Source organism: Rhinatrema bivittatum, chromosome 4 (genome assembly GCF_901001135.1).
Source record: "Rhinatrema bivittatum chromosome 4, aRhiBiv1.1, whole genome shotgun sequence".
NCBI classification, from domain to species: Eukaryota; Metazoa; Chordata; class Amphibia; order Gymnophiona; family Rhinatrematidae; genus Rhinatrema; species Rhinatrema bivittatum.
In genome coordinates, this window is record NC_042618.1 from 456,923,629 (window position 1) to 456,940,006 (window position 16,378).

At 40.3% G+C, this 16,378-nt stretch overlaps 1 protein-coding gene across 6 annotated transcripts in view; it reads right to left on the reverse strand.

The window, feature by feature from the left end:
• The window catches only part of ACSS3 (acyl-CoA synthetase short chain family member 3), a 178,453-nt gene that overhangs the window by 83,951 nt on the left and 78,124 nt on the right, over positions 1-16,378 (reverse strand). For all 6 annotated transcript variants that reach the window (XM_029597103.1, XM_029597104.1, XM_029597108.1 and 3 more), the window contains one exon: positions 15,887-15,990. In XM_029597103.1, the coding sequence (XP_029452963.1) occupies positions 15,887-15,990 (104 nt within the window). The remainder of the gene's footprint in view (positions 1-15,886; positions 15,991-16,378) is intronic.

Below are 16,378 nucleotides of genomic sequence, written 5' to 3' on the forward strand. Positions count from 1 at the left end.
TTTATATTTTCCTTTGAAAGGTACCCTATATGTGTGTGTATATGTCTGGAAAGAGACTGCCATATCAGCAGCAGCAGCAACCATGGGAGGTCAATGTAATGGGAAAAGCCTCTAGGGTAGACAAGCCCAACTGGGAAGAGAACTGACGACCCTACCCATGAAATTTCCCACAAGCTGCAATGGGAAAGAAAGAAAGAAAGAAACAAAAAACCACTGGCACAAATCAAAGTTATGCGAAGTAACTGGGCAAACCATGCACTAAATACTTATGGAAGACTTTTACCATTCCAAAGCTCGCCAACATTAGAGAGATGAAAATGACTAAACAAATAAGAACACGATTTGTTCAAACTTATTCTGTCCAGCAGCCACCATCTTGCTAATGTTTTCCTTCCTTCCTCAACAGAAAAGCCACCATTGAGGCTTCCTTGATCCCTGCACGCGATTATAACCTTTGTTATAAGCAAAACTCATGGAGGTTAATAAAATGGTCTTCCTGATCCTCCATCTCGAGTAAAAGCATCAACTTTAGACTAATACATGAAGACTGTATGGTCTTTACACTATAAAAAAAAAAAAAAAGCTGCTAGGCAACAAGAATGACATCAGCAACCTTTAATGTTTTCTTCTGCAGCTAACTGCAGCATCCCATTATACAGAACTGACAATTTCCTACAACCGCTCCTCATTATTCCCTTTCACTCAGTGTACAAATGAAAAAAAGAAAACCCTCAGATTAAACCTAAGGTCTACCCGGTCCTGATTTATAAAGAATAAAATATATACTGTACACATTAAAAACATAATCTGGAAGCTAAGCTCTTTTACATTCTCTTTATTAAAACAAAATATTTAAAGGGGAGGCTGCTGGAGAAAACAAAATCTGACTCCTCATTCTTTGCCAATTTAAGGCAAATGTGAGCCTTTGAGCCCGGTTGTGCCTTGAACTAGGTGCCATAAATCTGAAAGGACATGAAGTGCATTAGATAGAAGCACCGAGAACCTGAAGACGGGGTAAATTCATCAAAAACATAAATAGGGATTGGGTAGAGGGGATAATGGTGCCCACAATTCCAGTACTTGTTAAAGAAAATGCATTTCTATCATCACCATAAATCAAACTGCATTCTTCCAGGTATTGAACACAGTCAATGTTTTATGTATACAATGGAGATGCATGGTGGAAACATTGTAAAGAGGATGTGATGTTTTGTCAGAGTAGAGAGCAATTTACCCACAGAAATGGCTATGATTATTGCCACCCGCCATGTCCAAACAGTAAATAAAAATCTAACAATTTATTTAAAAATACCAACTCAAGCCTTCTCCCTTTTTCCCGGCAAAAACTATTAGCATTAGAGGGTTGGCTCAAGCCCATGGTTCAATACCTGGGATGGCTACGGAGGCTGCATTCACAACTCCTGGTGGGAGGAAATCCAAGTCATTGCGCAATGGCAACTCCTAGTGGACAGATTTAGAGCCCATGACGACTGAATTCCAGAAGGAGCCCTAGTGCCTGATTCCCCCACAAGGACCATCACTGCGTTGACTGGGTGAGGTGAGCTGGGAGAACATTTATAAAAGAAAAGGGAAAATCCCTAAATGGTTGCATATGAAGGCTCATGGCATCAGATCCCAGCCCTAGTTCTGACAGAGCTGGAAAGCCAAAAGTTTCAATTAGAAACTGCCAGCCCCATTGTCATTACAGATATCAATATTCAGATGGTTTTCTCCAACTAAGTTCGGGACTTGGCAAGACGAATGATGGGTTTCATCATTCTGGCAACTGTACAACTCCGATTTATCCGATTGTTTTACCAGATGAGTTGGAGGCATTCTGGGACATTCCTGGGTTAGCCAGATAACGTTTCCAGCTAATTCTGATATTCAGACTTAGCCAGATAATTTGTCTGATTTTAAGGCGAATTTTAAAAGCGCTCCCCGTGCAAACAGCATACATACGCATAAGTAGTCACCTCGCAGATATTCGGTATTTTATAAGAGCCACAAATATGTGCGCATATTCATTTCCGCATGCTCGAATATATGAGTGCTAAAATGGAGCGGTCTAAGGGTGGTCTGAGGTAGGGCCAACATGTGCACACATAAGTTGCTACTTTAATAGCAAAGTATACACTTTTCCCAACTTAGTTGGGCAGATTTACACCTGCTAATTATCTGGCTTACTAAGTAGTACTGTCTGAGGGGCAGGGTCTAAGTAAACTGGGAGGAGTTCAGGCTGAAGAACCAGGAGGATCTTGATAACCTGGAGGAGGAATGGGAGAACTGGTACGTGGTATAAAATTGGCCAAGTTATGCGTGCAAATTGGGACTTATGCAAGTATAGTCCTCATTTACTTTCACCCATAAACTGTGTGCACGTATGTTCAAAACAGATGGGTAAAGTATGTGCGCTGACTGTACCGAAATACGTGGTTTCAATGCATCCTACGTATCTGCGCACATGCTGGGTAGCAAACATACGCGTATTTTCTAATATGCACATACGTGAAACACGCTCGTTATAAAACACTATTGTAAAAAAAACTGCACGCGCCCATGTACATGCGTATATGGATGCACGTGCACATGTTTCAAAGTTATCTCTCAAGTCTGGTGCTAGACAGCAAACCTAAAATTAGCTGGAGAACTTTTTCCGGTTTGCTAGGACTTTATCTGGCTATATTCAGTGGAGTGCCTAATCGGCAGCGCTCCACTGAATATCTGTGGCAATTTATCCAGCTAACTTTAGTCAGATACGTTTTCTGCTCACCGTGCTGCTGAATATTGACCTCAGGGAAGGCTGGTTTTACAGTACTAAGAGAGCAGGGAGGCAGGGAAAAAGGCAAGGATCAAACAGAACTGGGTGTATTACACAAGAAAGGGAAAACAGGCAGTCCTTACATTCTATTCCTGACTTCATAATCTATGTTTCTATGGAAATTTCCCTTTCCAGTTGGACATAGTAGCACAAACCAAACAGACTAAAAACACTATTTCTCTAGAAACTTGCCCTAAAGAAAAACAAACTGAGCAGTTCATTGTAAAGGAGTAGAAAGCATGAACGTCCTTTAAAACACGAGGATGGCAACTTTCAAATGCAATCTAGCTACAGAGCAGCTAAATATAGACTCCTAGTGTTACTAGTGCTACTGGGCATCTATATTTAGTATTCCTAAATGTAGGCAATAGGCATTCCCAGGGGTGCAGCTTCTTCAGGAGAGAATTATATCTCCTTGTTAAATGTAACTTTGCCTCTTCTGTTTGCTCTATTGTTAAATGGTTAAGAGTGTTATCCCCTAGTTCCATGTAAACCGATTTGATATGACAATTGTCATGAAGGTCGGTATATAAAAGAATTAAATAAAATAAATAAATAAATATATGCATTCACTGATTAATTCAATAGATGTGCGTCTAACCCAATCCATGGAAATAGCCTAGATGTGTCAGTGTCATGGCCGTGCTGGCTGATTTGAAGCTATCCCTTAGGCAGGCGTATGCGGGAGTCAGAAGCAGACTAAACAAGTGTAGGTCTTCTGCCTGAACAGTCACATTCCCTTTAGGTTGAGCCCTCCCATGCTGGTGGTCTTGGGGGGGGGGGGGGGCGCAGTGCGCAGGGTCAGGGACAAGACAATCACTGGAACCGGCAGGCAGCAAGAAGCAAGGGATGGGAAGGTGCCCTGGCCACAATGAACACAAACAAAGGCGAGCACTGACAAGACAGGGATGGAGATGTAAACACAAGGCAGAGTAGGTCAGAGACCAAACAAGGAAGCAGACAAAGCGTGGAACAGCAGCAGACAGCACAAAGGAAACACAGGGACAAGGGGACCAGTGGGAGACTTAATAAAGGACAGAGCAACTAATCGGGCAAGGCCTACAAGAACAAGAATCCCAGAACAGGGATACTAGGGAAGGAAAACAAGGACAAAAGGCCAAAGATAGAGAAGAGACTCCATGCTGAGGCGGGGAGTAACTCATGAGAGAGAGTTTTATATGACTGACTTTGCTACGTCATGCAGACTTCAAAGCCAGAGGCTACAGTGGGTCTGAGCATACCCTAGTGAGGGCCACTTCTGACAGGGGGGGGTACCTAGCAGCCGCTATCATTACAGGAGGCTCAAACTCCCCTTCCTCTAATTGCTCTGGAAGCTCAGAAAATGCAAAGGTCCGATCTTCCTCTAAGTCCGTTAGTTTGGAAATTGCATCTCCAGGTATTTTGCAGAAATTTGATGGGACACACACACACACACCCGCCAACAGGATCTGCAACACACACAGAGACATCAACACAATCTTGGAAGCCTTTCTTCAGAAAGAACAGAGACTAAAAACAGCAATGAGACACTTTATTGTAAAACGAACCACTGTCTAGCAAAGATGTCTCTATAAGGTGTGCTTAAACATGCTCCTTGCATACCATAAATAAAAATCAAGCCATTCCACTTTCAGAAAAAAACTGGGTTGTGCTTTCTATGCACCAGTTGCAGATCTAAATAGGAAGATTGAAAATGTAAATATCAATTACAGTGCATGAGAAGCAACCAAAACTGAGTACTTGAGAAATTATCCCACAGGCTGCAGTAACAAGACTGCTGCACAGGACTAGCATCACAAAAAAGAAAAGCATTTCAGATTCTTGTACGGTATATATTTGGTTTTAAAGTGGACTATGTGGTATCTGTGCTGCTTTCATGGCAGCAATTGTCTATAGCCTAAAAAATATAGCTGATTCCAAAGACAATGCATTTAATTGACTGTTATGAATTCCTATAACTGACTGCATTAAGAGACTAATCCAGCATGGTTAAAAGATGAGGTGAAAGAGGCTATTTTAGACAAAAGATCTTCATTCAAAAATTGGAAGAAGGTGCCTTCAGAAGAAAATAGGATAAAACATAAGCACTGGCAAGTTAAATGTAAGACATTGATAATGCAGGCTAAGAGAAAATTTGAAAAGAAGTTGGTCATAGAGGCAAAAACTCACAATAAAAACTTTAAAAAATATATCTGAAGCAGAAAATCTGCAAGAGTGTTGGTTAGACCATTGGATGATGAAGGGGTTAAAGGGGCACTTAGAGAAGATAAGTCCATCGCGAAAAGGTGAAACAATTTCTTTGCTTCAGTGTTTACTGAAGAGGATGTTGGAGAGATACCCCTTCTGGAGAAGTTTTTCATTGGTGATGATTCTGATCAACTGAACCAAATCACAGTGAACCTGGAAGATGTAGTAGGCCTGATTGACAAACTGAAGAGTAGTAAATCACCTGGACCGAATGGTATAAACCCTAGGGTTCTGAAAGAACTAAAAAATGAAACTTCAGACCTTTTAGTAAAAATTTGTAACATATCATTAAAATCATTCGATGTACCTGAAGATTGGAGGATGGCCAATGTAACCCCCTATATTTAAAAAGAGATCCAGGGATGATCCAGGAAACTATAGACTGGTAAGCCTGACTTCAGTGCCGGGAAAAATCGTGGAAACTGTTATAAAGAATAAAATCACAAAACATTTAGATAGACATGGTTTGATGGGACACAGCCAACATGGATTTCGTCACAAATCTCCTACATTTTTTTGAAGGGGTGACTAAACATGTGGACAGAGGTGAACCGGTAGATGTGGTGTATTTGAATTTCCAGAAGGCGTTCAACAAAGTCCCGCATGGGACCAAAAAGATATGGGGCATGGAATGGCTGCCTTATGAGGAAAGGCTAAAGACTGCAGCGGGGGCTGTAGAATTTTGAAGGGGCACTTTTTGACACTTCAAAATTCTGTCACCTGAAGTGGCCATCCTCACCCTGCCTCATTATAGAACCACCCCTGGTAATACCATTAAATAGCTAACTGGGAAACTGTCCAGTACCGAATAAGAAAGTAACAAAATCTCCTTCTTATTAAGATTCAGGGCTAGATTGTTATCTGAAAGCCATCTGGTAATGTGAGAAAAGCAACTGGAATGCTTATCAAATGCTGCACTAAGGGAATTCATGATGGAGACAAAATGCTGTATGTTGTCTGCAAACAGTTTAAAATTAATATCAAGCTGAGACAAAACAGTACAGAGAGGTAAATATTAAAATGAACCAGGGAAAGAGATGAACCCTGAGGAACATCTGTATCCAATCATAATGAGCTAGAACTGGAATCCCCAATAACTACTCAGTAGGAGCGATTTGAGAGGAAAGAAGATAAACTGTAGATATAATACCTATGGATTGAAATCGGCCTAAGAGAACAGAATGGTTAAGCATGTCAAACACTGCTGAAAGATCTAACAATACAAAACCTATTTAAGTCTGCAATCAAATCCCATCGGAATTGAATCAAAATTAGTTAGAAGTAGAATTTCTGTATTATGGCAGGGGCAAAAACCATACTGAGCATCATGTAGAATGTTACTGTCATCCAAGAATTCCTGTAGTTGATGTGGACTACTTTCTCAATGATCTTTGCTAACACTGGAAGTGAAAACATAGGACAATTATTAAAGTCTGAAGGATCAGTGCCTGATTTCTTAATGATAGGACAACTACAGACTTTAATATTGATGGTAAGAAGCCTACAGATAAGGAAGCATATACTATAGAATTAATATAGACCCCTAGATTTGATCTCAGTACCTTAATTAGAGCATGTATTAAGTGGGCATAGATTATCTTTCTGTGAGGCCAGAATAGAACAGATTTCTGCTGTGGGAGGAAGTGAAAACTCACTACAACCAGGATCCAGCAGAAATAGCAATACAGGTTCAGTGGAATTTCTAGAAAAGCTTCCTGTCGGCTGCCTTATTTTTTGCTGGAAAAAACATGCTAGGTCCTCAAAGAAACTTGAGCGCTCAGAACAAGAACCCCTCCCCCCCTGGTGATTGCACTAAAGAGAGAACCACTCAGAACAATTCATGAGGGTGAGAAATGGAAGCCAGGATTTTACATGAAATCCAATCTTTCTTAGCATAATCAATAGCAGTTCTATAGGCAGCCAGTTTTAGATTAGTAAAGGTCCAAATTGTTAGTGAAAGTCTTGAGAGATGATAATAGTACATTCCTAGCTAAAGTGATTAACCTGTCATTGAACAGTGGGTATATACCAGGATCGCTTAAAGTTGCTTTATTTATTTATTTAATAATTTTTATATACCGATTTTTCATGCAAGCAAATCAAATCAGTTTATAGTAGTTAGCAAATATTCATTTAAAAATATTTGCATTTCCAAAGAGAAAGGAAGTAGTTACATAGTTTCATAATAAAAATAATGAAAATAGTAAACTAAAATATTAGGCTAAATAATTAAAATTTAAATAGAGCTGCAGGATAGTTAGAGATAATAAAATAAAAAAATATATACATTACCTGGTATAAAATCAGAAGTTTGAAATCATTATGTTAACAGCTTTTGGAAGGCCTGTTTAAAAAGCCAAGTTTTAATTCCCTTTTTAAATATTTTGATGTCTGCTTCTAATCATAATTCCTGTGGCACAGAGTTCCACAGTTGGGGTCCAGCAATAGAGATAGCTCTTTCCCTTATATTATTTAGATGCACAATTTTGGGGAAAGGAATTGGTAACATCCCTGTTCCGGTTGATCTAGTAATCCTTGAGGGGATGTGGAAGTGAAGTGACGAGGTTAGCCATTCAATTTTTTCATTGTAGAGTGTTTTGTGAATTAGGGACAAAATTTTATGCTGGGCTCTGTATTTGACCGATAGACAGTGAAGTTCTTTTAATATTGGGGTGATATGTTCGGATCTTCTAGTACCCGTCAAGAGTCAAGCTGCAGAGTTCTGCAGAAGATGCAATGGTCTGGTGATATTTGTGGGTAGGCCTAAGAATAGTGAGTTGCAGTAGTCTAATCTTGATAAGACAAGTGCTTGTAAGACTGTTCTAAAATCTTTTGGGAATAGGAGGGGTTTTAATCTTTTGAGAATGTTTAGTTTGAAGTAGCCATCGCTTATGATTTTTTTAACGCAGGATTTCATAGAGAATTTGCAATCTATTAGAATCCCTAGATCTCGTACTTCAATGGAGATGGGGTAATTTTTGGCCGCTTCTTGAATTTCAAGCTCTTTTGTCTTGCTTGGTTTAGGAGAGATATAAAGGAATTCAGTTTTTTTAGTATTTAGGGAAAGAGTCATTTGGGTTAATACCTTTTCAATGGCGGATTGGTATATGTCACTATAAAAAGGACTGTATATCCACATAGATTATCCAGTAACATCAACACCCATTGGTGAAAAACAGAATTTTTGTACTCATATAACTGACCTCATATCAGAAGGCTTGTAGTGTAATGCTAGATAGCATGTAGATAATGTGCCATTTAGTATAATCATGGGTCAATAGTGCATGAGCGTTTTTGCTATGCTTCGTGAAATAGTCCAGGAAAAATCCCAAGATAATAACAATGTAACAGGAATCACAAAAGTTATTGTAAATAGTGTTAATTTTTGATTTAACTTGCTTTCATTAGCCTTCATTAGCGTGAAGAAACGCCATGTTGTTTGATGAAAGAGGCTCAGATGTAAACAGCCCGACACAGAATCCGTGTTTCGACTTTGCCTTCATCGGGGGCCGAAATTTAACTGCAATAGTAAAAAAACATAACTTGACCAAGAATTTAACACAATTTCTTACTTGCCTTAATGATACACAGATAAGGGATACCAACTGATGGAACACGGCTGCAATTGCCGACCTGCCGGTAATGCGTTTCTTCATCCGGAGGAGTACGCTCTCTCGCCAATATCCGCAAAAACTTTTAAACTTAAAGGAACAATGGATTTTTAGTTTAAATTCTGTGCAGCCAAATGGGTTGAATCTATCTATAGAATGGTATTCTCTCATTTAAAGAGCTGGGCATCCCCCAGCAACCAATGACGTCAATTTTTTTCGACATGGCAGTTTTTGATTGGTTGGGGGGACTCCCTAAATATTGGCGCGAGAGTGTTCTCCTCCGGATGAAGAAACGCATTACCGGCAGGTCGGCAATTGCAGCCACGTTCCATCAGATGGTATCCCTTATCTGTGATTCGTTAAGGCAAGTAAGAAATTGTGTTGAATTCTTGGTCAAGTTATGTTTTTTTTTACTATTGCAGTTAAATTTCGTCCCCCGATGAAGGCAAAGCCGAAACACGGATTCTGTGTCGGGCTGTTTACATCTGAGCCTCTTTCATCAAACAACATGGCGTTTCTTCACGCTAATGAAGACTAATGAAAGCTAAGTTAAATCGGAAATTAACACTATTTACAATAACTTTTGTGATTCCTGTTACATTGTTATTATCTTGGAATTTTTCCTGGACTATTTCATGAAGCATAGCAAAAATGCTCATGCACTATTGACCCATGATTATACTAAATGGCTCATTATCTACATGCTATCTAGCATTACACTACACGCCTACTGATATGAGGTCAGTTATATGAGTAAAAAAATTCTGTTTTTCACCAATGGGTGTTGATGTTACTGGATAATCTATGTGGATATACAGTCCTTTTTATAGTGATTATTGTTCACTGTTTTCCACTTGAGATTTTTCTGAGAGTCTATCTTTGATTGTCTTACGGATTGGTATATGTACCAGAGCTCTCCCTATTGAAAAAAGCGGGTGCCAATAGGTCTGATCTTAGTAATTTTTGGCCAATCTCAATACTACCATTTTTAGCTAACTTTCTTGAAAAGGTACTTCTGAAATCATTTCGGACTTTTATTAAGGCGCATAATATAATTTGACAATTATCAATTAGGCTTTCGGAAAGCACACAATACCAAAATTTTGCTACTGTCAATTGGAGATGTTCTTCATCGAGGGTTTGATAATGGAACATCGTTTTTTTTTTCTAGTGTTACTGGATACATCATCAGCCTTTGATACCCTTAATCATGCCATTTTGATTCAGCGATTGACGAGCATAGGCCTTATCATCCTTTGTGTTGGACTGGTTTAGTTCCTTTCTCTCCGATTGGTTTCAGAGGGTAGTATGTGGTAGATTGCCGTCATCTTTATTTCTGATTAATATTTGTGTCCCACAGGGCTCGGCCCTTTCTGCAATTTTGTTTAATATTATATGTTTTCCTTGTGTCAGTGGCTTGCTAATTTAGGCATTGGCTATAGGCTGATGATATTCAGTTCTATGTATTAGCCCAAATGTTAAAACATCTTTTAATAATGTTAATACTGATTTGGTGCAATCCACGACTGAGAATAGGTTGATACTTAACATTAAACAGACAGATTTTCCACCTGGTAAGGATTCCTGTAGTTGATAATTCTTTCAAGATTTCTTTGGAGAATGTTACGATCCCTATTTCAAATCAAGTACGCAATCTAGGAGTCATTAATGGAGGAAGAAATACTGGAAGTTTGTGTTTTGTGCGGTAACTTGAAAACTTGCCCTAACAAATGCTTTGAATTATTGACCTCACTGTTTCCTAACACAATCTCATCCATGTAAAAAAAAAAAAAAAAAAAAATTAAAAAGTAAAGCAATACAGGGAAAACCAAGGTGGTTGTAGCCTTCTCCTGTTCCAAGAGATCCTATTCAAAAGCTCTATTTCTCTTGCACGTAAATCTCACCACAAAGTATAACTGGACACGATTTAATCTCTCCTCCCAAAACATGCTATGTTACTATACTAATCATTACATCATGGAAAAAGCTATACAAAGAGGAAGCAAAAAGATTTAATACATCTGCATTAATCTTCTCTGACAGTTGCTGTCAACTCACACACTCAGATTTGAGTGAATGAGCCCTTCATTCTTCCTTCATTCTGTTCCTAACTATGGTAAAGATGGATCCAAAGGAATAATGAAGGGGGATATTACAACAGGTGCATATGGGCAACAATGTCTTGAAGCAGTAAGTACCTAAGAAACTTTGGACCTAATTTATCAAAGCATAGTCCCCATAAGCATGGGAGAAAACTTTTGCTAAAACCAGGACCTTATGTTCTTTAAACTACACAACATACATCCTCCTTCAATTACTCTGACACCTAATTAACAGCTCTTGCATTTTATCTCTGCTTCAAACAATAAAAGGATATAGAAGTCAATATTCAAAGGGGTTTGTCTGGCTAAGTTCGAGACTTGGTGGTTATTTTCTAAAGCTAGCGGGCATGCGATAGCTAGCTCAGGGAGGAGTCAGCCTCGGAAGAGGAGTCGTCGGGGCGGCACTGTGAAGAGTTCTCAGGCAGCGAAAGGTACGCATCCTTTTCGCTGCCCGTTTCGCGCCGAATAACTACACCTTTTATGGTGTAATTTGGCGCGTCACCGACAGCGATCGCACCGCAGAGATGCGATTGCTGCCGGCTATCGCAGGACCGCCCCCCCCCCCCCCCCCCGCAGGATTCAGGGAGCCCTGTGACATAGGTAAATCTAGGCCTTGGTCAGACAAACCCGCTAAAAGGCTGTGTTTTAGCTTTGTAAGTCACTACACAGCTAAAACATAGCAGGATTTTTAAGAAGGGGCTGGGTGGAGGCAATCTGGGGGATGGTTTAAATTTACCTGGCTAGCGCTGAAAAAAAAAAAATCCACCAAAAACAAAAACGCCAAACACACCCAGAAACTAAAACATCACAAGTGGTTTAGCAGCTGCCAAGGAGCACCCTCTCTCCACACAACAATCCCAAAAAAAAAAAAAAAAAAAAAAGTCCATGGAGCAGCCAAGTCTCCCTCTCCCAATGCTATGAAGCTGAGGCACCTTTGCCACCACCTGCCCCCCCCCCCAAACCCCCTGAACCTCCTACTCTCAGCTGCTAACCCCCAAAAGTGCCTGTGTAAGCTACCGAGAAGAAAAGAGGCTCTCTCATCCACTCACTAGCCTATCAGGGAAGGGACCAATCAGTGACTGGGAAATTAATGAAAGCTTCTCTTCCTCCCCCCTTCTGGCTTACAGAGGCACTTTTGCGGGGATTTAGCCTTGGTCTACCATACTTACTTATTTTGTGGCATGGGCGGGGGTGTTGCGTCTCGGCAGCTGCTCAGCCCCTTCAGTTTTTTTTTTGCATTTTATTTTAAAACCTATATTCAGCCGAAGACCTGTCCCACTGAATATTTGGCTAAAATTAACCATGTAGCTTTACTGCTGACCAGCTTACTGAATATTGACCCAAAACTTCTCGTGAGAACCCTCCAAGCCTTCCCATTGACTCACAGCAATGGCATGACTGAATTACAAGAAAAACAAAAAGAATCGGTTCCGGAAAACCATGTAGGACACCTCTCAAATAGTACAGAATTAAGTTTGTCTGTTTTACGACACAACATACAGAACTGATCTTCACAGGACTAAAAGCAAAAGCAGCTTTTCCAACCAGACTGGCCTGCTGGAAAAGCTCTCCAAAGTAATAGCCATCGCCAATTGAAAAGGGTCCTAGAGTTTGCTCCTTATAGATTGGTGCTTTGGAGTCTTCTATTATGATCACAAGCAGTGGCTGACGGATCCATTAACCTCTAAGCGCCACTTTATTCCTCAGACACGTAAGAGATATTGGTTGGGTTAAAGAGAAATTCAAGAGGTTGCATGTGGAGAGAAGAAAAACAAAACCTTAAAGCTTCTCTAGGGTACATAAGTGACACGAACAGAAATATTCTGAGTTTTCCAGCAGTCCCCTCCTAACTCCCTCCGCTTCCCCAGTTCTAACCTTTCATGCTGAAGAAGGTTTAAGTATAAAGGGATTAGAGAGCAAGAGCAGTGAAATTGCTTTCCAAGCCACAGCAATGCTTCAGGACTTAGTATGTCAGTTTTGATCATGGGTGTTGTATCTGGAAAGCAAGACTGGACAGGTGCACTTCATGGAACACACACGTTTCCAAAGGCATTCTTTGCACTGACCATCCTCTTATTTCAGGTTTGTTTAGGTTTTCTTTACTATGGTGCACTCTTGTTGCAAAGGCCATGCATGTGTGCGACTGTGTGTGTGTGGGGGGAGGGGGGAGGGGAGAGGGTGTGGGTATGCATGGTTGCATACGGATCTCTTTGACTGATCAGACTGCGAGTCTCCTCCTATAGTCATTTAAGTTTAAAAAAATAAAACGTGTAAATTTCATGATATTCCGCACAGAACCTTCCCTAGTCAGGAAATATACACATTTTTTATGCATGCACAGATGAAAGAAAAAAAAATCACAGATGGACAACTAGTTAAACACATAAAACAATCCTATGTATTTTACCGTAAAGAATGCCTATAAAAGGAGGTTTCTTAAAAATATATATTATAATAAATTATAAAAGGATGGATAAGATCTATGTGCCCAATGGCAGATTTTCCGCAAGACAACAAATCCAGCACCTCCTTTCATAACTTCTCTTTTCCACAGATGCATTCTGACACTAGATTGCTATATAAAGGTACAAGATAAAAGGAAGCGTGATAATTTGCAAAGGCATTGCTTCATGCAAAGAGCACCAAACTAAAATGTGACAAGATTCCAAATATCAAGGCAATGCAAAGGAGGTAGACAAAAGGAAAGGCTGTCCTGGGTAAGGGGAATTCTGTGCCTGCCAGCTGGGATCAATCCTTAGCAATGTGGACAGGATAACTGGATAAGCCTAATGGGGTTTTTATTTATTTATTTATTTATTTATTTAACAGTTTTATATACCGACCTTCATAGTAAATAACCATATCGGATCGGTTTACAATTAACAAGAATAAAACTGGGGTATCTATTCAAGTAAACGAAAGATAAACAGTAGGTAGGAATGAGTCAAAGTTACAATCAACAGGGAAGAGAACTTGGAAGCTTGCAACAAGCTGGAAAGAAGATAAGGCAGGAAATAAATATGAAGTGATACCATAGGGCGTACGGGTTAATGCTTAATGGTGCTTTAACCGTCACTCACTATGCTACTATATTATATTAAAATATACATTTAAGGGTGAATTTTCAAAGAGTTACTTGGGTTCTACACGCATATGATAAGGAGTTACGTGGACAGATCATGCTGAACTTGTGTTACTGGATTTTAAGTCACCTGATAGTATGTGCAGAATTTCACAACTCACATTCTTTTAGCCACATTAAATAGGGCATTCTGGAGGAGAAAGGAGGAGGATTCTAAAGAATATTGGTTGGAAACTCTTGAGGATTAACTTTCAAACAGTTGCATGCGCCCCCATAGGTTATACACATGTACATGGGTGCACATAAATCTATTCCTGTGTTTTATAACCTGCGTGTATATGATTTATGGATGAGCGGCACACAACCAATAAACTTTTTTTTTTATTTTTACTTCTCATTTTAAAAAACATACATGTGGAGATTTAACCCCGGGGAATTTACATGCATTCACTCCTATACTTCGGGTTTTACATGCATAAGTCAGGAGATTTTCTGACACGCGCGCAGAAATTAAATTAACAGTTTTACCAATTAGTCTACCACCTCACCCAGTCCATCTGCAGGTCATCGAGACTCTCCTGGCTCTTCAGCCTCAACTCCCCCCCCCCCCCCACACACACACACCATTTCGCCCAGACCCTCCCATCCAGTCAGTATTCCACTTTTAAGATGTTTCCGATCATTTACTCCAGCAATCGAGCCGATGTAAACATACGAGAGCAAGCTACCAAATCTACACAATGTAAATGGCTTATAAAATAGCAACTTACACATGTGTTAGCCCTGCCCATGAACACTCCTGGCCTGGTCACCCCCTTTTCTTTTTTTTTTTTTAAACGTGCAATTTACTCGCAGACCCTTACTTAAGGGAGGTTTATAAAATAGCATATACATAGGTAAATGCTATTTACACGCATATATAATAATTTCTATGCGTTTTGATGAGTCACCTTTCTGCACTGAGCTTTTTAATTTTCGAAAATGTATGCGTTTCCCCTAATGCACATACTTTACGTTATTATTTAACACCGCTTAAGCGTCTGCACACGCTTTCAGCTACACAACCAACCAAGACTCAATCACAATGTTAAGGATGTGCATTTATTTTTTTGTTACGCAAAGGTATTTTTAGCTCACTGTTAAATGGAATGAATCGAAAATACTCAAACTAAAACCATAATAATAAAAACTATAATACAAAATAAGTGGCTTCCTGGAGCCCCCCCCCCCCCTGTCACCACCTCCATGTCTGATGCCTCCCTGGGCCCTTCCACTTCTCCCCCCCCAACCATAAGCTGGAACCTCCCCAGGCTTGCACGAGCTAAAGCCAGTCAGAGCCTCCCGAGCCCCTCCGCCTCCCGCAAATAAAGTCCAAGGACGTGGTTTCCCCAGCCCCCGGTTATCGATTTCCGTGGGGGGGGGGGGTCTTCGGTATAGAAAGCAGCAGAAGCAATCATCAATTGCTCCTACCCAATAATAGTGCCCGCCAGCCCCGAGATTGGCATCATTTTATTTAACATATAATTTTGGTGCCATTGCCGATCAGGGACAGCTGGGCACTGCTATGAAGCTGAAACGGTGGGGCTGAAGTGATGGGGGATCGCTCTTGCCCCTTTCTGCAGCAAAGACCCTTAAGGAAGGGGGTAAGTGGGGGCCAGAAAGGCCTCGGCCCAGCCCAGGGAAGCCCCAGCACCAGGCACTGATGGAGCAGCAGGGAGGTCACTTTTTGCTTTTGCCTTTTTTTTTTTAATTCAATGAACTTACACATTAAACGAACCAAAACCCAAATAAAGAAATAAATCCGGAAACGAAAAAAAAACAAACCGCGGATTTTCCCTTTGTACATGCCCAGGTATATTTATGGCTGGATTTGTGCAGCCTGAAAAGGAAGCTGTGTACATGCCTTGCCAGGCAGGTGCCCCATTCATAATTTACCCAAAACCCATCTTTATCCTTGCCACCTTTTCAGAATGCAACACTCTGCACAATGTACGATACTGAAATCCTCCACAAAATTACTCACCAGTCTGCCACCAGTGGTCTAAAACTGGAATCTTGAAGATTTTTTTTGACCACTCCAAGGTCTCCACATCACAGCGTTCTCCTGCCACAAACAGTGTTCGGAACCTAATGAACGTAAGAAATTCCAAATATTAACCTTTTACTTAAAAAGTAGCAAGGGAGGACAAAGATATTTAGAGAATCCTGTAAACTATTTCAGGGGGTGGGGGGGAATTATATGGCAGGGGTTTTAAATGCTTTACCTGCTTATGTCAGATCGAGCACCACTTCTCACACCATCCTATCTGCATTTTTTAATCACAATAAAGGAGCCCAACTGGTCAGCAATGCTCATGCAGCATGGTTCAGAAATAAGTATACAGCGTCACCTTCTCCAAGCACTCAACTTTCTAGTTCTCTCCTTATTTAACAAAGTTTAATAAATTCCAATTACGTACCACGGGGTTGACTATCAAGAAGCAGCTAAACTTAACTGGTGGTGTTACAGCCCCCT